Source organism: Danio rerio, chromosome 12 (genome assembly GCF_052040795.2).
Source record: "Danio rerio strain M-AB ecotype USA chromosome 12, GRCz13ab, whole genome shotgun sequence".
NCBI lineage: Eukaryota > Metazoa > Chordata > Actinopteri > Cypriniformes > Danionidae > Danio > Danio rerio.
This window is the reverse complement of record NC_141032.1, coordinates 46,462,093-46,489,792: the sequence shown is the minus strand read 5'-3', so window position 1 is coordinate 46,489,792 and position 27,700 is coordinate 46,462,093. Positions and strand designations below refer to the sequence as shown.

The window sequence follows — 27,700 nt, the reverse complement described above, 5'->3', positions numbered from 1 at the left end:
AGCATCAATTGAAATTACTCCAAAGTTGGCTTTGCTCTTTAAGCTGGGGTATTCGCACAAAGCGATCTGATTGGCTAACGCTTATATTAGTGCTTAAAAAGTTCCAACTTCTACAGGCGAAACGTCTAAAATTAAGTTGATATTTATTCTGAGAAATGTTGAATGTTTTATGAGCTTAGATAAGCAATAGATGTATTTGACATAAAAAGTCTCTCCTCTTTACTGTATGCAGAACTCCAAATAGGTCCTTTTAAAGCAGGTTGACATCATGCACACGTTTAAGCTAGTTAATTTACAGCATATTGAAATTAATAAAATGAAACAAGATGAAACAATATACTGATAAAATAAATTTTGCATTTTAGTTAACACATTTTCATTTATTTACGTTTATGACTGTCCCCTTGGCCCCTCCCCTACCCAATCATTTCTTGTTCGGCTGTATCTGAAATCGCCCCCTTTACCCCTAAACAGTGCATAATTATATAGTGGACATTCTGAAGTGTACTTATTCAATTCCACAATGCACCTCAATAATGGGATAAAAATCAATGTAAACTCAATGGCTTGAGAATACCCACAATGCACTGTGAAAATATACACACTGAATAGATTCCCGAGTCTGACAGCAGCAGAATCCATTTGGTGTAGTTTCTAAACAATGTATTATTTAATTGTTAAATTAATGTTTCTACATTTTTTACTTTGAACACAAAGTAACCACAAACACTGTCAACACTTTTATCAGCATAAAATGGCTTCCATTCTGGTGCAGGCTAAACTTGTTCTATCCACTTGATCAGGGGCGCTGAAGTCTGCCAGAACAGTAAGTCATTATTATTTTTTTTTACTTGAAATAGATAGTCATAAATGTGAGCTCTGTTATCTCTGTATAAGCACCTGCGTGTTGCTGAAACAAAGTAACACTTGTGCTTTCTAGAGAAGGACTCTTGTTTACAGTACAGCTCTACATTCTGCACTTTGTTGATGAATTGTTAGGCCAACTATTCTGATTTTCCAGTTTTCTGTTCTTGGCAGAACTTTGCATTCCAACAGGAAACAACAAGATAATCTTACATTTCGGTAAACGTGAGATCATTGTTTTGCAACTCTTGTTACCTCCAATGACTATATATATATATATATATGAAGTCAAAATTATTCACCCTCCTGTGAGTTTTTTCTTTTTCCAAGTATTTCTCAAATTAAATTTAACAAAGCAAAAACTTTTTCTCAGTATTTCCAATATTTTTATTTCTGCTAGAGAAAGTCGTATTTCTTTTATTTGGGCTAGAAAAAAACCTTTTTAGAATAACTTGCCTAATTACCCTAACCTGCCTAGTTAACCTAATTAACCTACTAAAGCCTTTAAATGTTACTTTAAGCTGAATACTATAGTATCTTGAAAAATATCTAGTCAAATATTTTTTATTGTTATCATGACAAAGAGAAAATAAATCAGCTATTAATAATGAGTTTTTAAAACTATTATATTTTTAAATGTTCTCCGTTAAACAGAAGGTGAGAAAATTTCAATTTAACAGGAGGGCTAATAAGACCTCAACTGTATGTATATTTGGTATTTATGATTGACTAAATAGTGCTGTAAAATTGTTTAATAGTGTAAAGGCCTCTACAGGTTAACAGTACACATTATTATAATAAATCTAAAAGTTATTTGATGTTTGAAGTTCAAGAGCTTCGACTTAAAGTTGTGTAATAACTAGTGTTGGTGATCCATTGAAGATAAAATATTTTGTCCGATTCTAGAAAATGTGTCCTCATAACAGTGCTGCAGGGGCGTACAGTATATAAACCAAACATGCTTCCTGCAACACCACTGTAGATGAGCCTGTTGGATGAAGCTGTCAACTGTAAGTAAAACACTATCATTACTTGTGCTTGTGTAATACGCTGACAGACAGTAAAACAGTTACATAGCATTAGATGAGTGAATGTGTGAGTGCTAAAACTTAAAAAAGAAGACTTTTTTTCTTCTTTTTTAAATATTTTTATTATGATGTTTAACAGAGAAAGGAAATGCTCACAGTATGATAATATTTTTTCTTCTGGAGAAAGTCTTCTGTGTTTTATTTCGGCTAGAATAAAAGCAGTTTTAAATTTTTTAAGTAACATTTTAGGGACAATATTATTAGCCCCTTTAAGCTATATTTTTTTTCTTGATAATCCGCAGAACAAACCATCATTATACAATAACTTGCCTAATTACCCTAACCTGCCTAGTTAACCTAATTAACCTAGTTAAGCCTTTAAATCTCACTTTAAGCTGTATAGAAGTGTCCTGAAAAATATCTAGTAAAATATTATTTACTGCTTTATTTTTTCCAGAGTTAAAGAGTTTTTAAAGAGTTATTTGTTATATTTTTTTATTTGAAAAAGGAATATTTATGATACTTATATTTTATATTTTTACTTATATTTTACTTTTATTGAATTGCTGTAATTTATCTTTGACATGATGACAGTAAATAATATTTTACTTGATATAAATATTTTAAATAATAAAATAACATCAAAAGGGGGCTAATAAATCTGACTTCAACTGTGTATATATATATATATATATATATATATATATATATATATATATATATATATATATATATATATATATATATACATATATAGTTGAAATCAGAGTTTTTTGCCCCGTTTATTTTTTCCCCAATTTCAGTTTTTTTCAGCACATTTCTAAACATAATAGATTTAATAACTCATTTCTAATAACTGATTTATTTTAGCTTTGCTATGATGACAGTAAATAATATTTTACTTGATATTTTTCAAGACACTTGTAAACAGTTTAAAGTGACATTTAAAGGTTTAACTAGGTTAATTAGGTTAACTAGACAGATTACGGTATTAGGCAAGTTATTGTGTAATGATACATTTGTCATGCGTAATGATGGTTTGTCCTGTAGACTATCTAAAAAAAAATAAATAAATAAATAAATTTAAAAAAAAAAAATATATATATATATATATATATTTTTTTTTTTTTTTTTTTTTTTTTTTTTTTTTTAGATTTTTTTAGATAGTCTACAGGACAAACCATCATTACACAATAACGATGGGCTAATAATTCTGACTTCAACTGTGTAAAATTTGGTTTCAGCTAACTTTCTAAAATTGAATTGTGACAAAACTGAAGCTCTACTCATTGGGACTAAAAGTGTCTTAAATAAATCTAATAATTAATATAATATAAAACAATTAAGTTCTCTCCTTCTTTATAGCAGAAGGACTTCTACGTGTGCTGTTATCTCTGACTTCAACATCATGAAGTTAATTCTGGTTTTACAGCATCTGCTGCTGTTCATACCAGTCCTGCCACTGAGTATGTATCTTTTAATCATCTGTCTGATTGTGTCTTAATGTGCTGAAGACAATACAATTAACTCATTTCTAAATGTAATGCCATTTGTTTTTTTCTTAAATAGCCAGGGCACAAACGACTACTGAAACAACATTGACAGGTAAACCCTATTAAAAAAAAATTCTCACCCTTTACTCGTTCCAAACCTTTATGGGTTTCTTTATTCTGTTGAACACAAAAGATATTTAAAAAAAAGTTCAAACCTGTAACTATTGACCTCTAGATTTGTTTTTCTTCCCATGGTTACAGATTTTCAGCCTTCTTCACAACAAATTTGTGTTTAACAGAATAAATAAAAACAATACGTGTTTGGAATGACTTGAGGAAGAGTAAATGGTGACAGAATTGTCTTTTTTTTATAGGCGGTTTGACTGTTATACTACTTTCTTTTAGTTCCTTCCTGATGTGTGCAGTTCAGTGGTGTTTTTGTCACACATCATTACTGGATTATCTGGTTTTTCCTGATGAAAAATCTGTGTGTTTATATGGGAAAACATGGGTCATCTCTGAAAGTATTTAGGTGTTTTGTTGTTTGTTTGTTTGTTTGTTTGTTTGTTTGTTTGTTTTTGTGGAGCATTGCAATATTTATTGGTATAAATTATGTATTTATATGTTTCATTCTTTGATAAAAAAATGGTTTTCGTAATTATTTGTTTACTGGCTCGATATGGTAACACTTTACAATAAGGTTGTACTAGTTAATGTAAGTTTAATGCATTAATTAACAGTGAACAGTTTAACAGTTTATATAAAGATATTTAGTATTGCTGAATAAATGCCGTTCATTGTTAGGTTGTGTTATGTAATCCATGATCAAATCTTCTAATTAGGCTGTTAATGTAAATGCATTAGGATGTACAGTGCATCTGGAAAGTATTCACAGCACTTCACTTTTTTTCACTTTTTTTTATGTTACAGCCTTATTCCAAAATGGATGAAATTCATTTATTTTTCTTCAACATTGTACACACAATACCCCATAATGACAATGTGAAAATAGAGTTTTTGAAATTGTTGCAAATTTATTAAAAAAAAAAAAATTCTCATGTACATCAGTGTTCACAGCCTTTGTCGTGAAGCTCTAAATTGAGTTCAGGTGCATTCTGTTTCCACTGATCATTCTTGAGACGTTTCAGCAGCTTAATCGGAGTTCACCTGTGGTCCATTCAGCTGATTGGACATGATTTGAAAAGGCATACACCTGTCTATATAAGGTCCCAGGGTTGACAGTGCATGTCAAAGCACAAACCAAGCATGAAGACAAAGGAATTGTCTGTAGACCTCCGAGACAGGATCGTCTTGAGGCACAAGTCTGAGGAAGGTTACAGAAAAAATTCTGCTGCTCTGTAAGTTCCAATGAGCACAGCAGCCTTCATCATCCGTAAGTAGAAGATGTTTGGAACCACCAGGACTCTTCCTAGAGCTGGCCGGCTATCTAAGCTGAGGGATCAGGGGAGAAGGGCCTTAGTCAGGGAGGTGATCAATAACCCGATGGTCCACTCAGTCTGAGCTCCAGCGTTCTTCTGTGGAGAGGAGAACCTTACAGAAGGACAACCAGTAGAGTGGCCAGACAGAAGCCACTCCCCGCCTGGAATTTGCCAAAAGGCATCTGAAGGACTCTCAGACCATAAGAAACACAATTCTCTGGTCTAATGAGACTAAAAATCAACTCTTTGGAGTGAATGCCAGGCGCTACAATTGGAGAAAATCAGGCACCGCATATCACCTGGCTAATACTATTCCTAAAGTGGAGATGTTTTTTTAGCAGCAGGAACTGAAAGACTAGTCAGGATAGAGGAAAGATGAATGCAGCAATGTACAGAGACATCCTGAATGAAAACCTGCTTCAGAGTGCTCTTGACCTCAAACTGGGGTGACGGTCCATCTTCCAGCAGGACAATGACCCAAAGCACACACCAAAATATCAAAGAAGTGGCTTCACAACAACTCAGTGAATGTCCTTGAGTGGCCCAGCCAAAGCCCAGACCTAAATCCTATTGAAAATCTCTGGAGAGATCTGAAAATGGCTGAACATTGTCGCTTCCCATCCAACCTGATAGAGCTTGAGAGATACTGCAAAGAGAAACGGGCAGAAAAACCCAAAGACTGGTGTGCCAAGCTTGTGGCATCATATTCAAAAAGACTTGAGGTTGTAATTGCTGCCAAAGCTGCATCAATAAAGTATTGAGCAAAGGCTGTGAATACTGTTGTACATGTGATTTTTCAGCTTTTTATTTTTAACAAATTTGCAACAATTTCAAACAATCTGTGTTCACATTGTCATTAAGGGGTATAGTGTGTAGAGTTTTAAGGAAATAAATGAATTTAGTCCATTTTGGATTGAGGCTTTAACAAAGAAATATACTACATAATAGTCGTTGTTCACCATTAGTTTGTGTTGACTCATTTATTAATTAATACATTAGTCAGTTATTAAAATTACCACAGATTAAGTGATGCATAACAGATGTGTTTTTCACTGTTCATTCATGTTAACTACAGTAATACAAGTTTATAGTAAAGTGTTACCCATAATATCCACCAATAGCAAACCACAGCCATGCTGTCTATTTCCAATGGACAAAACTAAGCCCGCCCCTTTACAGTAGTTGCTTCACATCATCACATCTGCTGTTTAATGGTGACTCATTTGTTCCAATTTACTCTTAAAGGGAGGTGTTTTATAATGTCCTGCCCCAACTTTCTTTTTCGATGAAAAATATGTGTTGATCAAATGAGTTTGTGTAATATCTAATAACATTTGTCTTCATGTTTTCAGAAACTACCACAGCAGAATCAGCAGGTATTCATTTAGAATGTTTGATTTTTTACACCCAAGACATATGATAATTAACATTGTGAGTGTTTAGCTGCTGTTTTCAGATACAGCAATCAATCCCATTGCTTTCTGTAGAAAACCTTGATAATTAATTGACTGACATGAAGGATGTAAAGCCACCAATGATGACAACTTTGTAGATGTTTTTTTTTATGTCAAGGCTTATTTCACCCGGTCATTTCAGGTGAAAATTGTAAACACAGTTTAACGAATTATTGAATAATGTTTTTATTGTGTTTGTTTTTCAGCAACCAGCACAGATCCATCATCAGGTAGTAAACACAATCAAATACAAATTTTTTAGATGTTCTTGTTCCCTGCTCTGGACTCTCTCATGCCCTATTCTTATGCCCTATTCTTATGACCTAATGTTACAATATTAAAACTATTATTTATTTATTTTAATTATTATGTCAAGGTTTGCTTGTTTCTGCTGAAAATTAACTAAAGAGTACTGCAATCTGTAGTAAGATTTATGATTCATTTATTGTTGTTTTAATTGTGTTTATTATTTCAGAAACCACCGCATTCACAAGCACCACAGTTCCACCAGGTAATGATGTTTTAGACCAGTGTTTCTAAACTGGTGGGTCTCGACCAAAAAGTGGGTCGCGGGAACATTTTCAGTGGATCGCGAAGTGTGTGATCAAAAACAACAACAAAAGTTTAATATTTAACTTATTTTGCTTATATCGGACTTTTATTTTGAAATGCGTGTGCGACAACCGTAACATTAGGGTATATGCCGAAGCATGCCAATGGGACTTTTAATTTGCCAGTAACCTGGGTTAAGCGCTTTCGGCGAACTGTATGCAATGCAAAAACCGGCGCGTTTAAGATTAAGTTTTCTTTAAAAATCAGCGATCTCCACTGGCTGAGGGATATCCGATATAAAGTGGGTCTCAGATTGTACAAGAAGCACTGCTGTAAATTACATTCCCTCTGCCATGTCTTTATAAAATGAGCATTTATTTTACCCCAGTATATTCAATGGAGGTTCTGCGCTAGCCTGCCGATTCTGACGGGCGCGTGCCAGTAAACGGCTTTTTGTCTCGTTTTATGCTAGAGCAACTAAATGAATGCCAAAGTTTATTTAACTGAATGTATTTTAATGACATTACAACATCAATGCTGTATAAGGAACCATATAAAATGGAAAAAAGTTCACAATAACAGCTCACCGGAATTTTATCAGTATGAGAAAAACATTTGCTTGGCATATACCCTTTTGACATGTGAAATTCCAGCGCAAGTCCGACCACGAATATGTAAAGTGTGGATTAACATATTTTAAAGACAAAAAAGGCTTAAAACCTCAGTGTGTTATATGTAGTGAGGTGCTTTCACAAGAGAGGATGAAACCTAAATTAAAACGGCATTTAGAAACCAAACATCCCAGTTGCAAGGGAAAACCTGTGGACTATTTTCTAAGACGACTTTAATAGCTGAGGGCATCACAAAAGTGCCGGACATATTCATGTTCAAAACAAGTACATCTTACTGTGCTCACCGTGTAGCAAAGGCCAAGAAAGCCCACACAAAAGCAGAACAGCAAATAACTGGTGATTATTATAAAATGGTTATGATTCATTTAATAATTTTACTTCAGTTTGCTGGTTTCTTTTCAGTTCAACCAGATCAATGTTAATGTTTTATAAACAGTTCAGTTTAGTTCATGGTAACTGAACTTTTCTTTACTCTAACCACTGTTTACAGTATTTGACATTTTTACCCTGTAATATTTCTATAATTTGATACATTTTGTTAAATGACAGCAGTAAAATATTGTTTATTTGTAAGTCTTAGTGATTTTCTTATGATTTATCTGTCACTAGTTGTGTATGTTAACAATTAAATACAAATTAATTATAATTCCTAAAATTATATTATAATTCCTAAAAATTTGTATCGCGGCTTGATGACCATGTGAAAATGTGAGTCCCATGGCCAAACCAGTTGAGAACCCCTGTTTTAGATAACTCCTGCAAAATGTGTTTGTAATTCACAGAAATGTTTCATCACTTATTGTTTGCTCTTTAACAGTTGTTGCGATGACTTCTGCAGAGCCATGGACAGGTATTTACTGACTTTTACATTAATGCTGCATTCATATACGAATTGGCATACTATTCTATTTTTGACTTTGCATTTCTTGTGTTTTATTCTCTCTGCAGCTCCAGCAATATTCTATCCATTCGGCTCGGCTGTAGGAGACACTGAATATTCTGAAACTGGTTCTGAAAACCACGTTTCTGTTGCTCTTTCCACCCCATTTACATTCTTTGGCCACACATACAACAGCTTATACGTAAGAATTCAGTTCAATTCTCAGTCAAAGTCTGAATGCAAATGCAGTGATAAGCCAGATTGTGATTATTGCTTGATGTAAATTGATTTCTCACATTACAGGTTATTTATAATGGACTCCTGACATTCACAATGACAGCAACATCAGGACCTACCTATAGTCCCTTCAGAGGACAAGAAGATTTCATTGCTGCGCTCTGGAATGACTTTGATGATTATTACACTGGCTTGATTTCATATCAGCAGTACACTAATGGAAGTGTGCTCGACCGTGCCACTCAGGATATAAACCAATACTTCTCTACAACAAACTTTAGTGCCTCCTGGGTCTTTGTTGCCACCTGGAGATACAATTTTCAGCCAAATCCGGTAAATACTGTTTATTATATTTTTTCCATATTACAGACTATACAGAGTGTGAATCATGATGTTGTTGTTTTTTTTCTTATCAGGCAATCCTGTTCCAAGCAGTTTTGATATCAGGTGGTGGTGAATCTTTCTTTCTGTTGAATTATGGAGACTGTGCTTCCTTAAATGAAATAACAGAGGTAAAGCAGCACAGGATGTAAAATACAGTCATATATTTTCTACATCAGCTCTGTGTGCATTCAAAACATTTTGTTTTATAGGCCGGATTCGACACAATAAACTCCATAAGCAACTTTGTAATTCCTGATTCAGTTAATGGCAACTACCAAAACCTCAAGAACACGACTAATGTAAACGTTCCCGGTCGCTGGGCCTTCAACGCAACCAGTGGATCAGGTACTGTAGGAGTTTGATCACATATACGAGTCAGTTGATGGTCAAGCGATGTTTGTGTGTTTTTTAGAAGAAAAATCTAATAATACAGACATCGTATAACACAAACAGACAAAAAATAAGCTTGAATTAGATTAGTAGTAAGTAAAATTTAAAGCAAGCAGCAAATGATATATCAGTGAAAGCTCAAAATTAGTGTCTACTTTCTTTTCTAAAGAGATAGTATATTTTTTCAATGTCCGATCCCACTTTTCTATTTTTAGAAGTATAGTTGACATTTGTCAAATGTGTTCATCTGTGTGTATCTAAAATTATTCATGTTCATGCTTTCAGGTAATAATTTAACGTGCCTCATTTTCATGCATTTTTATATAAAAGGATGGTCAAAAGAGACACAGTCAAACTACAATGTTGAATTTACAAAAAAGTAATCCAAGATGCAGGCATTAATCAGGGTAGGCAGCAAACCATGTATAAATAAAGAAAGTCACAAACACAGACAAAACCGAAGCATGGAATAAAGGAAATACTCACAAATGCAACTACAGCAAGCGACTGACTTCACAGTGAAGGAATTTGAGTGTGAGTCTTTAATAGTCAGTGTAATGAGCAACAGCTGGGATAAATGATTAGTCCAATTGATTATGGGAAATGTAGTCCGGGTGACTGGCAATGAAAATGGGGCTAGAGGACATTGTAGGCACTCCAGCTGGTGATCATAACAATAATAAAGTAATTTTTTGTCATATTTATTATTTTGATGTCTGGGCTTGTTTATTTGGTGAAAGTTATGGGAAATGAAAAACCTCATGCAGTTTAATGAATGATACAATTGTGGTTTTGCTTTTGTCCATTATTTCAGTATACAACACATCAAACACCACAGTTACACCAGGTAATAATGCACTGCGATATATGCAGTGTTTTGTGTACTGCACAGAAATGCTTGATCTGGTTTATTTTCTGTTTTTTTTTCCTGCCGGCTCCACGTGTTCTCCTTCTCCTTTTTTTCTTGTTAGCCTGTTGTTCATCTCGTTTATAATTCCCTATTTCTGCTGTTGTTGTTGTTCATTGGTTGTGTAAAGGCTGATTTATACTTCTGCGTCAAAAGCCGGCGTATGCTACGGCGTTGACGCATAGCCCTTCGCCGTGGCCGTCGGTGTCGCTGACGTGCACCTCTCAAAAATGTTACTACACGTCCCAACATCGCGTAGCGCAGGCTCTGTGATTGGTCGGCTTGGTAGCGCTGACGAGTCTGGGCAGGACCGAGAGCTGCGCGAATAGCGCGAGTGATTGTTTACAAGTGTGGAGTCCCGTGAAGGAGCTCCAGATGGAAAGTTTTTTTTTTGTGTTTACCTCATGGTTAAAGTTGTTGCACGTCTGCCGGTTCCTGCCTCAAAATGAGCGAGTTTGAGACACTTGTACATCCAGGAAGTGTTCAGGAAAAGCAAAACGGCAGCGAAGAAACTCGACACAGAGAAACATTTACACCTCACTGCCAACTAGCATTTCGGAAGTGTTAATGCAGACCAACAGAGACAGCGCGCAGAAGTATAAATGCACAGCTACGAGCGTTGTCTGCGCCGTGAGTTACGCCGGTCACTTGACGCAGAAGTATAAACCAGGCTTTAGCTGTTCATGCTTCTGAGTGTTTACCTTCATATGGAGCCACGTCCCTCTCATCTGCATTTCATGCACTAATATTTCTATAACAAACCTTTATTTATGCCTTGATAAAAAAAATGTCTAAGCTTTTTTTTCAAGTGAAAGTTTTAGTAAAGAAAATTGATCTAATTAAGGCAGTTTAATGAATCATTCATTACTGTTTACTTTTTTGTATATTTTTTAGCTACCACTACATCGACAACCCCTATTATTACCACCACAATTCCTCCAGGTAATAATGCAGTGAGTTACTGATGACACTTTATTTGTACTTCACAAAAGTATTTTATCTATTAATGTTTTTTTCTTTACCAGTTGTTGCGATGAGTTCTGCACAGCCGTGGACAGGTATTTAGCTTTCAAATGAGCACTGCATTAAATTCAGAATCAGCAATTATCACAGAATTCTGATGATTCTTTCTGACTCTGCATTTCTTGTGTTTTATTCTCTCTGCAGCTCCAGCAATATTCTATCCATTCGGCTCAACTGTAGGAGACACTGAACACAACGTTAATTACGATGAAAGCTCATATCCTGTTGCTCTTTCAACCCCATTTACATTCTTTGGCCACACATACAACAGCTTATATGTAAGAATTCAGTTCAATTCGAAGTCTGAATGCAAATGCAGTGATTAAGCCAGATTGTGATTATTGCTGGATGTAAATTGATTTCTCATATTACAGGTTATTTATAATGGACTCCTGACATTCACAATAACATCAACATCAGGCCCTAACTATAGTCCCTTCAGAGGACAAGAAGATTTCATTGCTGCGCTCTGGAATGACTTTGATGATTATTACACCGGCTTGATTTCATATCAGCAGTACACTAATGGAAGTGTGCTCGACCGCGCCACTCAGGATATAAACCAGCATTTCTCTCCAGTGAACTTCCAAGCTTCTTGGGTCTTTGTCGCCACCTGGAGGTACAATCTACAGCCAAATCCGGTAAAAGTTATTTATTTTATTTCTTCCATGTCACAGACATTACAGACAGTGAATCGTGATGTAATTTGTTTTCCTTTTCTTTTTAGCAAATCCTGTTCCAAGTAGTTTTAATTTCAGGCAGTGGAGGCTCCTTCTTTCTGATGAATTATGGTGACTGTGCTGCGTTATATGAAGTAACAGAGGTAAATCATCACAGGATTTAAAATTCAGTCATATATTTTCTACATCAGCTCTGTATTTATTCAACACATTTGCTTTTATAGGCTGGATTCGACACAATAAACTCAGTAAGCAACTTTGTAATTCCTGATTCAGTTAATGGCAACTACCGAAACCTCAAGAACACAACTAATGTAAATGTTCCCGGCCGCTGGGCCTTCAACGCAACCAGCGGATCAGGTACTGTAAGAGTCTAATCAAGTTCATGAGTGTGTGGTTGGCCAAGCTATGTTTGTGTGTCATTTAAGAAGTTGTCAAAAGAGTTTGAATGATATAGTCATTGTGTGGCACAAATTCTATTGATTGTTTACTGTCTGCAAACAAAAGCAGAATAGGTAGCAAATCATGAGGCAACCACTCTAGACAAGACAAGATTTAAGTGTTGAGGCCAGAGAGCACACTCCAGAGACACTCATGGAGAGAGGCAGAGTGAGGGAGAGAAAGAGTGAGAGAGAAAAAGTGAGCGAGGCAAAGAGAGGGAGAGAGAGAGCATGATACTACAAAATCTTCACAGAGACAGGTGCTCATTCATGGGGAAACACAAAGGCATGCACCATAACTATTAGACTGCTTTTTTTTAAAAAATGTAATAAACATCTAAACATGGACAAAAAATTAATCTTGAAGTAGATCGTTTTTTTTTTTTCAAGTTAGACTGTAACACAAGTAGGAAATCATAGACTAGTGGAAACTTGAAATGGCAGTTGGTTTCTTCTTTCTTTCTTACTGAGAGAGTATATGTATTTAAGGCTTTTATTTATACTTCTGCGTCAAACGCCAGTGTATGCTACGGCGTTGACGCATAGCCCTTCGTTGTGGCCGTCGGCGTCGCTGACGTGCACCTCTCAAAAAATGTAACTACACGTCGCAACGACTAGTAGCACAAGCTCTGAGACTGATCGGCTTGGTAGCGCTGTCGAGTATGGGCGGGACCGAGAGCCATGTGAATGGTGCGAGCCTGATGGATCGATTGTTTACAAGTGTGGAGTCCCGTGAAGGAGCTCCGGATGGAAAGTTTTGTTTTGTGTTTACCTCATAGTTAAAGTTGTTGCACGTCCGCCGGTTCCTGCCTCAAAATGAGCGAGTTTGAGCCACTTGTACATCCCGGAAGAGTTCAGGAAAAGCAAAACATCAGCGAAGAAACTCGACACAGAGGAACATTTACACCTCACTGCCAACTGGCGTTTCGGAAGTGTTAATGCAGACATACAGAGACAGCAAGCAGAAGTATAAATGCACAGCTACGCGCGTTGCATGCGCCGTGGGTTACGCCGGTCACTTGACACAGGAGTATAAACCAGGCTTTAATGTCCCATCCCAAATATCAGTTTTTACAATGTGTTTGTGCGTGGGTGTCTAATAATATTCATGTTCATGCATTCAGGTAATAATTTAGCATGTCCCATTTGCATGTCTAAGACATCCAATAGTCCATTTTGTTCAAAAACTTTAATATTGTAATGTAATGAATTAAGGGCGTGACCACAAAGCTGTCAAAAGACTCAAATGAATTGGAGTGTGAGTCTTATTATAGTCTTAAATAGTCTGTGTAATGAGCAACAGCTGATATAAATAATAAGTGCAATGGATTATGGGAAATGTAGTCTGGGTGACTAGCAATGGTAATGGGTCTAGAGGACATTGTAGGCACTCCAGCTGGTGATCATAACAATGATAAAGTAATTTTTATCATATTTATTATTTTGATGTCTGGACTTGTTTATTTGGTAAAAGTTATGGGAAGGGAAAAAATGCCACTTACTAAGTTTAATAAATGATTCATTTGTGTTTTTGCTTTTGTCCATTATTTCAGTATACAACACATCAAATACCACAGTTACACCAGGTAATGATGCAATAATTTAGCTAGTTTTCTATTTTATCTTGATCATGTCTAAGACTGTTGTTTCTGGTGAAAGTCATAGAAAAGAAAACTCCACTAATGACATAAGTTTAATGACTTGGTTATTGCTGTTTTCTTTTTTATTTATTCTTTCAGCAACCACCACACTGTCAACCACAGTTCCACCAGGTAATGATGCAGTTAGTTATAGACTCATGTGTTAGTTATAAACTCATGTGATAAATAATGTTTAAGCTTCATTTATTCTGGTGGAAGTTATAGTAAAGAAAACTGATCTAATGAAGTGAGTTTATTGAATGAAGTTGCTGTTTAAATTTTTTGTATATTTTTCAGAAACCACCACATTTACAACAGTTCCTCCAGGTAATAATGCAGTGAAATACTGACAACGCCTGAGCGTCATTTCTGTACTTTACAGAAGTATTTTATCAATTAATGTTTGTTTTTTTCTTCTGTACCAGTTGTTGCGATGACTTCTGCACAGCCGTGGACAGGTATTAACTGACTTCATTTCAGAATCAGCAATTATTACACAATTCTGATGATTCTTTCTGACTCTGCATTTCTTGTGTTTTATTCTCCTCAGCTCCAGCAATATTCTATCCATTCGGCTCGGCTGTAGGAGACACTGAGCAAACTGTTTATAATGATGAAAGCTTATACTCTGTTGGTCTTTCGACCCCATTTACGTTCTTTGGCCACACATACACCATGTTATACGTAAGAATTCAGTTCCATTGTCTGTCAAAGTCTGAATGCTGATGAAATTGATAAGCCAGATTGTGATTATCGCTGGATGTACATTGTTTTACAGCTTATGCATACCGGCCTCCTTACATTCACAATAACATCAGTGGCAACATCAGGACCGAACTATACTCCCATAAGAGGAAATGATGATTTCATTGCTGCGCTCTGGAGTGACATTGATGACTATTACAATATTGGTCTTTTCTCATATCAGCAGTACACTAATGGAAGTGTGCTCGACCGCGCCACTCAGGATATAAACCAATATTTCTCTACAACAAACTTCAGTGCTTCTTGGGTTTTTGTTGTCACTTGGAAGTATGGTTCTCAGCCAAACCCGGTAAAATACATATACATATATATATATATATATATATATATATATATATATATATATATATATATATATATATATATATATATATATATATATATATATATATATATATATATATTACGTTTTCCATGTCACAAACTATATAGACAGTGAATCATAATGTTGTTTCTTTTCTTTTCAGGCAATCCTGTTTCAAGCGGTTTTAATTTCAGGCAGTGGTGAATCTTTCTTTCTGTTGAACTATGGTGACTGTGCTGTCTTATATGAAGCAGTGGAGGTAAATCATCACAGGATTTAAAAATCTATCATATATTTTCCACATCTGCTCTGTATTTATTCAACACATTTTGTTTTTAGGCTGGATTCGACACAATAAACTCCATAAGCAAGTTTATAATTCCTGATTCAGTTAATGGCAACTACCGAAACCTCAAGAATACGACTAATGTAAATGTTTCTGGTCGCTGGGCCTTCAACGCAACCAGCGGATCAGGTACTGTAAGAGTCTGATCAAGTATATGACTCAGTTGATGGCCAAGCAATGTTTGTGTGTTTTGTAGAAGTTGTCAAAGATTCAATTGATACAGACATCGTATGACACAATCAGACAAAAAATAAGCTTGAGGTAGATTTATATATTTTTTTATTAGAAACCAAATAGCAAACCATAGATTAGTAGAAGCTCAAAAAGGTTATTGGTTTCTTTTTTTCTTTTTTAAAAAGACGGTATATTTTTTCAATGTCCGATCCCACCTTTCTGTTTTTAAGAGTATAGTTGATATTTGTCAAATGTGTTCATGTGTGTGTATCTAATAATGGTCATGTTCATGCTTTCAGGTGATAATTTAACATGCATCATTTTCATGCCTAAGATCTCCAATAGTACATCCTGTCCAAAAACTTTAATAATGTAATGTAATGATTTAGGAGCGTGACAATGAAGTTGAGGATCCACCTGCAGTTTTTTATGTCTTTTTATAAAAGGATGGTCAAAAGAGGCAGGATCAAACTACAATGTCAAATTTACAAAAAAAAAGTACTCCAATAAAAGTAATCCAAGATGCAGGCAATAATCAGGGTAGGCAGCAAATCATCAATAAATATAGAAAGTCACAAACACAGACAAGGCCGAAGCAGGGAATAAAGGAAATGCTAACAAATGCAACTACAGCAAGCGATTGACTCAACCCAAGCTCATTCTGGAAACGTAGCCCTTCGGACGATTCTGGAGACTGCGATTTACGTGGCCGGAGGTACGTACAGCTGCAATTAGTTTTTTTCGAGCGAACGCTGCGGGGCGGTGTGGCGCCACTCCGCTCCTCCTGTTCGCGCTCGCTGGCTCGCCTCCAAGTGGTGGGCTTTCCCGATGCAACCAGTTTGTCCACTTAGCTCACAGCGTTACGTCGGGGGAGCGGAGGCCCCGGAAAAGGAGGAGGAGCCGGCCGCAGGGACGATGAGCGGGATCGAGTCCGGGGAACAGCGGTTCCAGAAATCAGGTAAGATGAAAAACAGAATCTGAAAAATAAGGGCGAGAACGCGGTGGGATCCGAAAATGCGGTCAAAATCGAAGACGAGGGGTTTTGCTTTTTTTTTTTTCTGGACGGCATTTGCAAACCGTCGCTTGGGTTTAGGGAAGAAGGAAGAAGAAGAGGAAGGCGGCCGGGTCGGCCGATCCGGCGGCTTTTCGCGCGAGAACAGCGCGGGTGCGAACGGTGCGCGCTCCCGAGAGGCGCCTGAGACATGAAAAAGCGCGCACAGCAGCCTCTCGCTGATCCGCGAAAACCAAAAACGCTCGAATACCTACCTCCCGGGACGTATCTCGCGGTCCGCAGAAACGTCCGCAGGACTACGTTTCCACAATGAGCCCGGTTTGGATTGACTTCACAGTGAAGGAATTTGAGTGTGAGTCTTTAATAGTCTGTGTAATGAGCAACAGCTGGGATTAATTATTAGTCCAATGGATTATGGGAAGTGTAGTCTGGGTGACTGGCAATGGTAATGGGTCTAGAGGACATTAGCCGCATTTCCACTATCGGGCCAGTGCGAGCCAGGGCTTATATCGGGCCAGGCCGGGCCAATCGCCCGGGAGGTTGAGCAGTGAGGCCGAAATTATGTCGCGTTTCTACTGCGGGGCTAGTAGCTCGCAGCGCGTCACACAAACCCCGCCCCCAGAACATCCCCCGAATCGAACGTCACTCAAACCGCCCACTTCAGCGAGAATCATGCAGATAAAGCACACCATCACATCATCACGAAACTGTTAAAATTAGGACAACCAAAACAAACAAATGACACGTTACTGTACAGCAGTACAAAGCATGTCTATACGCACATGCCTGTGTGTTTTCATTCATTATATTCATTTACTCGCCGACCGACTGGCATCGAAATCCAGTGGTCTTGCCACCAACGGAGGGACCCGGAGCGCAGGGAGCGCACACATCCATAATATAACACCACATATATAAAATTCTCCGTTAATAACTCGATATAAAATGTTTTTTATAACATCCTCTAGACAGAATCTGTCCAACATTCATCCCAAATGCTCCGGAGAGAACTGAAACATGATTATTTTCCCCCTATAGGGTTTATGACTCTTAATAGGTAATTCCCTTTATTTAAAGATGTTGCTTATTATATCTTAAGTAAAGGAAAGTGTTCAGTGTTTCAGCACATAAGAGCAGCACGTAATAAAATATAGCCTATATTTCGTTGCGCTCAGCAGCTATGCACTAATAAAGCTCTTTATGTATTTAAAATGTCCTTTTTTAATTTTACCACGTCATATAAAAACACACACACTTGTTTGAGGACACAGAACACATTTTGAACTTGCAGTTTTTCTCCGTCAAAAAAGTCCTGCGCGGCTGCAGACAGAAAAAAAGGTCGCCTAGTTTCTGCGTTCACTCACCCCGAAAATGCTCTGTTTGCATGATTTGATTAATTTCATCGTATCCAAATACTTTATAAATAATATTTAAAACATTTTCCGGTGTTTATTTATTTTTATTTTTTTTTTAAAAATATCTAAAATCTTTTTTTCAAAGAGGCTTTTGAAAAATGAAAGTTTAATATAAATTTGAAACAGTTTGATATAGTACCTAATTGTTATAGCTATAGCTTTAGTTAGTTTTATATTGGTTTATTTATTTAATGTGATTTTATTATAGGCCTATCTAATATTTGTAATTCTTTAAATTATTTCAATATAGGGCTATTTTAACTAGATATGACACTATTGTTTTGAGCCTACAAAAGTGGACATGAAATTTGTAAAGTTTAATGTCCTACTGTTGTATTCATATAGTGTATTATCTCCAAAATAAATTAAAACAATAAAAAGAAAAGAAAAAAGCCGCTCGCGGCATCAACAGAGCTATGAATGGAGCGCTTTTTTCGTCTCACACACATACACAGGCATCTAAACGCACAAAAACACACACAGTATTAAACTTGACAAAACCTCTTGAAAACCTTTACTGTCTGCTGTGTCTTTAATATGGTGTACAGATTATTATGCGTTACTGAAACATCAAAGATGCAGCAAAGAAAGATCATTTTATGCAACAGCCTTACATTTAAAAGAGAAACTTAAGGGCGATCATATGCAAAAAAGACCCCAGCCTATAATTTGTTCCAGATGTTTTCTTTCCCTTATTTATTTATTTGTTTGGCGCATGTACTCGAGTGCGATCGGAAAACTGTGCCCGCCTCTCCTTTCACTCCGCCCCGAAGCCCCGGCTGGCCCTCCTTGGCCCAAGGTATTCGGCGGGCCGAAAAAGGCTGGCCGTTGGCCCCGAGAAAGCCCCGCTTTGGCCCGATTAGGCCCCGGAAGTGACAGTGGAAACGCCACTGGCCTTGGCTCGCCCTGGCTCGCTCGCTTTAGGCGCGATAGTGGAAACGCGGCTATTGTGGGCACTCCAGCTGGTGATCATAACAATGATGAAGATTTTTGTCATATTATTTTGATGTCTGGCTTGTTTATGTGTGGAGAAAGTTCTGGGAAAGGGATGAAACATGCCACTTATGAAGTAAGTTTTATTTAATGATTCATTTGTGTTTGTGCTTTTGTCCATTATTTCAGTTTACAGCACACCAAATACTCCAGTTACACCAGGTAATAATGCACTGAGGTATATGCAGTGTTTTGTGTACTTCACAGAAATGCTCGATCTGGTTTATTTTCTGGTTTTCTGTCTTTCCGGCTCCACATTTGTTCTCCTGCATCTTGTTAGCCTGTTTTCCCTGAATATAAGTCTCTATGTTTCCGCTGTTGTCGTAGGTCATTGATTGTGTTAGCTTTTAATGTTTCTGAGTGTTTAAAGCACTACCACGGTTACAAAAAAGTTTGCGCTGTTGTAATTCACTTACCTTTTAATACGTTTTGGTGTGATTATTACCCGCTATAAAAAAACACGACTGAATGTTTTGAATGAGAAGCTGTAATGTAGCCGTGGCGGGATTCATTTTGCCGGGGCGACCCGCCATGGAAGAATGAATGTAGTGGAAACCATGCTATAACAAACCTTTTTTCCCCACCTTGATACATTCATGTCTAAGCTTCATTTAATCTGGTGAATGTTATAGAAAACTTCTCTAATTAAGTGAGTTTAATGAATAATTATTTGCTGTTAAAATTTTTGCATATTTTTCAGCTACCACCACATTTACAACCACAACGGTTGCTCCAGGTAATAATGCAGTGTGTTTTTGATGACACTTTATTTGTACTTCACAGAAGTATTTTATCTATAAATGCTTTTTTTCTTTACCAGTTGTTGCGATGAGTTCTGCACAGCCGTGGACAGGTATTTACTGACTTTCAAATGAGCACTGCATTAAATTCAGAATCAGCAATTATTACACAATTCTGATGATTCTTTCTGACTCTGCATTTCTTGTGTTTTATTCTCCTCAGCTCCAGCAATATTCTATCCATTCGGCTCGGCTGTAGGAGACACTGAGCAAACTGTTTATAATGATGAAAGCTTATATTCTGTTGGTCTTTCGACCCCATTTACGTTCTTTGGCCACACATACACCATGTTATACGTAAGAATTCAGTTCCTTTGTCTGTCAAAGTCTAAATGCTGATGAAATTGATAAGCCAGATTGTGATTATCGTTGGATGTACATTGTTTTACAGCTTATGCATACCGGCCTCCTTACATTCACAATAACATCAGTGGCAACATCAGGACCGAACTATACTCCCATAAGAGGAAATGATGATTTCATTGCTGCGCTCTGGAGTGACATTGATGACTATTACAATATTGGTCATTTCTCATATCAGCAGTACACTAATGGAAGTGTGCTCGACCGCGCCACTCAGGATATAAACCAATACTTTTCTACAACAAACTTTAGTGCTAATTGGGTCTTTGTTGTCACTTGGAAGTATGGTTCTCAGCCAAACCCGGTAAAATATTTGTATTTTAAAGTTTACATGTCACAAACTATATAGACAGTGAATCATAACGTTGTTTCTTTTCTTTTCAGGCAATCCTGTTTCAAGCGGTTTTAATTTCAGGCAGTGGTGAATCTTTCTTTCTGTTGAACTATGGTGACTGTGCTGTCTTATATGAAGCAGTGGAGGTAAATCATCACAGGATTTAAAAATCTATCAAAATTTCCACATCAGCTCTGTATTTATTCAACACATTTTGTTTTTAGGCTGGATTCGACACAATAAACTCCATAAGCAAGTTTATAATTCCTGATTCAGTTAATGGCAACTACCGAAACCTCAAGAACACGACTAATGTAAACATTCCCGGTCGCTGGGCCTTCAACGCAACCAGCGGATCAGGTACTGTAAGAGTCTGATCAAGTATATGACTCAGTTGATGGTCAAACTACTGTATGTTTGTGTGTTTTTTAGAAGTTGTCAAAAATTCAATTGATACAGACATCGTATGACATAAACATACAAAAAAAGGTTGAAGTAAATAGATTTTTTAAAATTAGAAACCAAATAGCAAATCATAGATTAGTGGAAGCTTGAAAAGATAATAGGTTTTTTTTTTCTTTTCTAAAGAGATGGTATATTTTTTCAATGTCCGATCCCACCTTTCTTTTTTTAGGAGTATATTTGACATTAAGAAATATGTTCATGTGTGTGTCTAATATTATTCATGTTCATGCTTTCAGATAGTAATTTAACATGCCTCATTTTCATGCCTTCTGCTGCGTTCACACCAGACGCGAAATACGCGGATAAATCCCGCTATTCGCGCGTAAATTGCTGCGTGAACATTTTAGTTTACTTACTTCATTCGAGCATCAAATCAGCTTCATCCACGAGTCAAATACACTTCAGAACAGATGTGGATTTGCGCTATGGGCAGGGCTTCTTTCTGCCCGGTAACTTGTTGTCGGTGTAGGCTGGAAGATTTCCCCCGGGACACAATTAACAAGTTCTACATCAGAATCACGCCCCTACAAGAGCAAGTTTCTCATTGGTTAATGTGGCGCGAAAGTCTGCTGAAGTTCAGATTTTCGAACTCGAGAGATTTGCGCAAAACGCTCAATTCGCGCCGCACCATTCGGCTGCGTCAGAAACCGCATACTTCCATACTATATAGGACGCTAAAATCAGTATGTGAGCCGAGTAGTATGTCCGAATTCATAGAATTCAAAAATCAGTATGCGAGAAGTACCCGGATGACTTACTACTTCCAGCGAGATTCTGGAGTGCGCATCGCATGCATGCTGCGCTATCCCATGATGCCCCGCGAGCGAATTCAAGAATGGGAGTAAAGCAACGCAATTGACGCAGGTAGGTCACGTGACAATGACAAAACGGCGGATGTAGTACGTCCGAATTCCATTCATACTTTACACTTTCATACTGTATAGAACGTTTTTTTCTAACGGCCGAGTAGTACGTTTAAATTCAAATGCAGTACCTACTGAGTAGTAGGCGGTTTAGGACGCAGCCTTAGTCTTAAATAGTCAGTGTAATGAGCAACAGCTGGGATAAATGATTAGTCCAAGGGCTGATGGGAAATGTTGTCCGGGTGACTGGCAATGGTAATGGGTCTAGAGGACATTGTGGGCACTCCAGCTGGTGATCATAACAATGATGAAGAAATTTTTGTCATATTTATTATTTTGATGTCTGGGCTTGTTTATTTATGGAGATGTTATGGGAAAGAAAAATGAGCTCATGAAGTGAGTTTGATAAATGATTCATTAGTGTTTTTGCTTTTGTCCATTATTTCAGTTTACAGCGCACCAAACACCACAGTTACACCAGGTAATAATGCACTGACATATATGCAGTGTTTTGTGTACTGCACATAAATGCTTGATCTGGTTTATTTTCTGGTTTTCTGTCCTGCCGGCTCCACATTTGTTCTCCTCTATCTTGTTTTTTGTTAGCCTGTTGTTCTCCCTATATATCCCTATAAGTCCATATGTTTCTGTGTTTGTTTGTTGTTCATTGGTTGTGTTAGCTCTTCATGTTTCTGAGTGTTTACCTTCATATGGAGCGGCACCTTTTATCTTTACCTTATGCTCTAATATTACTATAACAAACCTTTTTTCACCTTGATAACAATTGTCTAAGCTTTTTTTTTCTGGTGAAAGTTATATTAAAGAAAACTGCTCTAATTAAGGGAGTTTTATGAATTATTCATTGCTGTTTATATTTTTGTATATTTTTCAGCTACCACTACATCGACAACAACTACTATTACCACAACAGTTGCTCCAGGTAATGCAGTGAGTTACTGATGACACTTTATTTGTACTTCACAGAATATTTTATATACTAATGTTTTTTTTCTTTACCAGTTGTTGCGATGAGTTCTGCACAGCCATGGACAGGTATTTACTGACTTCCAAATGAGCACTGCATTAAATTAAGAATCAGCAACTATTACACAATTCTGGGGACTGTTTCTGACTCCGCTTTTCTTGTGTTTCATTCTCTCTGCAGCTCCAGCAGTATTCTATCCATTCGGCTCGGCTGTAGGAGACACTGAATATTCTGAAACTGGTTCTGAAAGCCACGTTTCTGTTGCTCTTTCCACCCCATTTACATTCTTTGGCCACACATACAACAGCTTATACGTAAGAAATCAGTTCCATTGCAAGTCGAAGTCTGAATGCAAATGCAGTGATTAAGCCAGATTGTGATTATTGCTGGATGTAAATTGATTTCTCATATTACAGGTTATTTATAATGGACTCCTGACATTCACAATAACATCAACATCAGGCCCTTACTATAGTCCCTTCAGAGGACGAGAAGATTTCATTGCTGCGCTCTGGAATGACTTTGATGATTATTTAACTGGTGTGATTTCATATCAGCAGTACACAAGTGGAAGTGTGCTGAACCGTGCCACTCAGGATATAAACCAGCATTTCTCTCCAGTGAACTTCCAAGCTTCTTGGGTCTTTGTTGCCACCTGGAGGTACAATCTACAGCCAAATCCGGTAAAAGTTATTTATTTTATTTCTTCCATGTCACAGACATTACAGACAGTGAATCGTGATGTAATTTGTTTTCCTTTTCTTTTTAGCAAATCTTGTTCCAAGTAGTTTTAATTTCAGGCAGTGGAGGCTCCTTCTTTCTGATGAATTATGGTGACTGTGCTTCGTTATATGAAGTAACAGAGGTAAAACATCACAAGATTTAAAATTCAGTCATATATTTTCTACATCAGCTCTGTATTTATTCAACACATTTGGTTTTATAGGCTGGATTTGACACAATAAATTCAATAAGCAAGTTTGTAATTCCTGATTCAATTAATGGCAACTACCGAAACCTCAAGAACACGACTAATGTAAATGTTCCCGGTCGCTGGGCCTTCAACGCATGGGCAGGTATATTATTGGCTTTTGGATTTGTTGTGTTCACATCAGAATCAGAAAGATTTAGACATCTTTGTGTTATTTTGGCAGCTCCAGCGATATTCTATCCATTCGGCTCAACTGTAGGAGACACTGAGCACCACGTTAATTACGATGAAAACTCATATCCTGTTGCTCTTTCAACCCCATTTACATTCTTTGGCCACACATACAACAGCTTATACGTAAGAATTCAGTTTAATTCTCTGTCAAAGTCTTAATGCAAACGCAGAGATAAGCCAGATTGTGATTATTGCTGAATGTAAATTGATTTCTCATATTTCAGGCTATTTATACTGGAGTTCTTTCATTCACAATTTCACCGACATTAAATGTTGACATCAATCCTTTCGGAGGAAATGATGATTTCATTGCTCCGCTCTGGAATGACTATGATGATTATTACACTGGAGTATTCTCATATCAGCAGTACACTAATGGAAGTGTGCTCGACCGCGCCACTCAGGAAGTAAACCAATATTTCTCTCCAACAAGCTTTAATGCTTCCTGGGTCTTTGTTGCCACTTGGAGGTACAATCTACTGCCAAATCCGGTAAAAAGTCATTTATTTGTTTGTTTACTTACTTATTAAGGTCACACATTCTGTAATCTTTGAATTATGGTGACATGTTGTTTCTTTTCAGACAATCCTGTTCCAAGTGGTTTTAATTTCAGGCGGTGATTGGTCCTTCTTTCTAATGAATTATGGAGACTGTGCTGTCTTATATGAACCAACAGAGGTAAAACAAACATACAGATTTCATTCTGTACTCCACATTAACTCTGTATGTTTCACAACATTTGGTTTTCATGTTTTAATAGGCTGGATACAGCACAATGAACTCAGTAAGCAACTTTGTGATCCCTGATTCAACAAATGGCAACTACCGAAGCCTCAAGAACACAACGAATGTAAACGTTCCCGGTCGCTGGGCCTTCATCTCAAACAAAGGATTAGGTAGATGTTTATTCAGTTTTACATGCTGGTTTGTTTGCTGTACAAATGTTAAAATGTGTAATTATGTTTATGTTTCTCTTTAGAAAATATCATAGGAACCCAATTTAAGCTCACGTCTTATTTAGACCTGACACAGAGTGATAACCTGGAGGCTGTTCTGCAGCAAGTAAGTCAATTGGCAATTTTATTTTTAATAGACATTGATAACAAGTGGAGTTTGATGCAAATAAAGTCCATTTTAATCTGTCTGTCCATCTGTGCTTCAGATAAAACAAGAACTGGTCAGTCGTGGGCTGTCAGGTAACTTCGAGATAAAGAAAAGACGTGTCAAAAAGGTGCAGCCGTGATCAGAAAAAACCTCAGAAAGTCGATGCTTCACATGAAGAAAAACTTCCAAATTTAATCACCCCTCAGCTTGCTAAACATATTATATAACATATTCACACACAATTATGTACACAAAAACATTTATTATAATCAAACTAATATAGTATTCATTTATCCTAATTAATTAATCAATGATTTTCCAATGCAATCTCAAGGCAATGTGTAACTTTTTGATTTAGTGGCTAATTCGCATTAAATCAGATTATTTCATTCATATATTTTACTTTGATTAGCTCATACTCCAATAAGGGGTAGATTTAGGGGTAGGGAGCCTACTTTAAAAATGGTATGTTTTCATATGAATGAAATAACATGAGTTAGCCACTTCTCTGACAATACATAATATAGTTATGTTTCTTCATGAAATTGGACTGTTTTTATAGCTCTTTTCTCATCATGCTTGTGTTTTATGAAATGTTAGATGTGCATCTTACTTTAAAACTTAAATGACAGAAGAAATACAATATGACGTAACTAAATAAACAACAGGTTTATAGGTTTATATAAACATTGCTGGTTAACATCTTTGTCATAAAACCTTGATCATCTCTTTTAGGACATTACTAATGAAAAAGAGATAACTTTAAGTATAACTTTTGAGATAACTTCAAAAAAACTAACGTTGATGTCTATTCAATGCACACAAGGAAGAACTAAATTCTTGATTGATTTAGATTGACACAAGAAGTTATGCTTTTGAATTGGAAAAAAGATCAACATTTTTGTTTTACATTGTACATGTTTGCACGCAGATACACAAGCAGATGTCTTAATCTTGTTGTTTTTATTTAAAATTGTTGCTTAACTATTACTGTACTTTTGTCTATTGAAATTATATTTTGAATTTTAATCTTTTTTTTATTACTCAGTATCTATTTCTGTTCATGTTTTTACACATACACTGTAAAAAATCTGACCTTAAATTCACAGTAAATTACTGGCTAATATTTGCATTACTTTCACAGTAAAATACTGTATGTAAAATCACAGTAATTTACTGTGATTTAGTTACATTAAATTACTGTGAAAATACACCCATATAGTGTAACTTCACAGTAGATAGTAAAGTCCATTACTGTGATTTCACAGAATTAACTATATTTTACTTGAAGCAGGCTTTCCTTGGTTATTCATTCTGGCATTTACCCTGACTTTGAAATCATTTTAGGTGTTTCACAGTGTTTGGTTTTATGAATCAATTACTTTTGTTTAAGTTTATTACGCTTTTGGCTGAGCACAAAGTTATGTTCATTAAAAATGATTTCATATTTCCATATTAACCTTATAAAATTTAAAGGTGCAGTGCACCCAAAAATGAAAATTTACTATGACATTCATATTGTTTCAAAACAGGCTGCAATAACATTCTGCTATTTCTAAATATTAAAAAGTGCTCATACTAGTATAAAAGTTTATTTGTATTAATGGCTATGTTGAATGAAATAAAAAAAAAAATTCCTATAACTTACATGCAAAAGATATAGCCCATTTTACAGTAATTTGCTTTAATCATGATGCCTGCCCTAATTTCACAATAAAATTATGAATACAAGACATTACTGTGAGTGATACTAATGTAATTAACTGTGAAAAATTACAGTAACATGTTGTGAAAATCTGGACATTTTTTACACATATATCTTATTGCACTTTATGGAAACTTTAAGATGTGAATAAAATGTCAAAATGCACATAAAAATGTATATTTGCTTAAGTGATTTGAATAATATTTTATCCAATAAGAATTATATTGAACTTTGATGGAAACACATTTACTAAATAAATACCACAGGAAAAAGATAAATGATGTTGTGTTTTGTTTATTTGTTCTAATAGTTAGACTTTATTTATTTATTTATTTATTTATTTTTCCCAGTGCTGTTTCCGCTGTTGGCTTAGTGAATGTATTTTCTAGATAATAGTTTTCACGTTATAAATGTCACTGCATGCCACTGTTTTTCTTCTGAAAGGTTTTCAGTTGGTGTCCATCCAAGATTTCTTTTTTATGTTAGTACTCGTTTCCCTGTAAAACTAAGAAAAGAAAATCATCTTTAAATTTCATTTCATGCATTTGAACAGCAGGTGGCCCAAAAGTATGTCAGAAGAGAGGCATAATGTTTTTCAGCTGTTCATGCCTCATTCTGTGGATTACTGTTGAATTTTAGTATTTGTCTCCTGGAATTACAGTATAAATACTCTCATTTTAGATCCACATTTTTGTTTCCACAACATATAAAAAATTATAAAAAATCATTGCATGCGTGTTATTTATTTTACAGGGTTTTTTTTTTATTATCATTTAAACAGTTTTTCCTTTCACAGAAACTACAACAACTGCAAAGATAGGTACTGACATACCTTTGAATTAAAACCTACTGTTTTTAAGAAGT

At 36.2% G+C, this 27,700-nt stretch overlaps 1 protein-coding gene across 1 annotated transcript; it reads left to right on the top strand.

Moving 5' to 3' along the window:
* Positions 1–1,770: 1,770 nt before the first annotated feature.
* LOC101882968 (uncharacterized) lies at positions 1,771–27,114 on the top strand. Its single transcript, XM_087276904.1, has 46 exons — positions 1,771–1,874; positions 3,258–3,358; positions 3,462–3,497; positions 6,177–6,200; positions 6,485–6,508; positions 6,754–6,789; positions 8,280–8,312; positions 8,411–8,544; positions 8,646–8,912; positions 8,996–9,091; positions 9,173–9,308; positions 10,168–10,200; positions 11,155–11,202; positions 11,286–11,318; positions 11,428–11,561; positions 11,658–11,924; positions 12,011–12,106; positions 12,188–12,323; positions 13,957–13,989; positions 14,143–14,175; positions 14,341–14,370; positions 14,469–14,501; positions 14,594–14,727; positions 14,822–15,097; positions 15,276–15,371; positions 15,452–15,587; positions 19,182–19,214; positions 19,753–19,788; positions 19,873–19,905; positions 20,016–20,149; positions 20,244–20,519; positions 20,600–20,695; positions 20,774–20,909; positions 22,326–22,358; positions 22,770–22,817; positions 22,898–22,930; positions 23,043–23,176; positions 23,279–23,545; positions 23,632–23,727; positions 23,809–23,938; positions 24,017–24,150; positions 24,252–24,518; positions 24,610–24,705; positions 24,788–24,923; positions 25,007–25,089; positions 25,190–27,114. The coding sequence occupies exons 2-46, from the start codon at positions 3,301–3,303 to the stop codon at positions 25,268–25,270; spliced, it is 4,644 nt and encodes a 1,547-aa protein (XP_087133030.1). The 5' UTR covers positions 1,771–1,874; positions 3,258–3,300; the 3' UTR covers positions 25,271–27,114.
* Positions 27,115–27,700: the final 586 nt, after the last annotated feature.

Coding starts and splice junctions, on each gene's coding strand:
- LOC101882968 (XM_087276904.1), top strand. CDS start 3,301: ATGAAGTTAATTCTGGTTTTACAGCATCTGCTGCTGTTCATACCAGTC. Junction 10,201..11,154: donor AAACACCACAGTTACACCAG/GTAATAATGCAC, acceptor TATATTTTTTAG/CTACCACTACATCGACAACC. Junction 15,588..19,181: donor CAACGCAACCAGCGGATCAG/GTACTGTAAGAG, acceptor CCATTATTTCAG/TTTACAGCACACCAAATACT.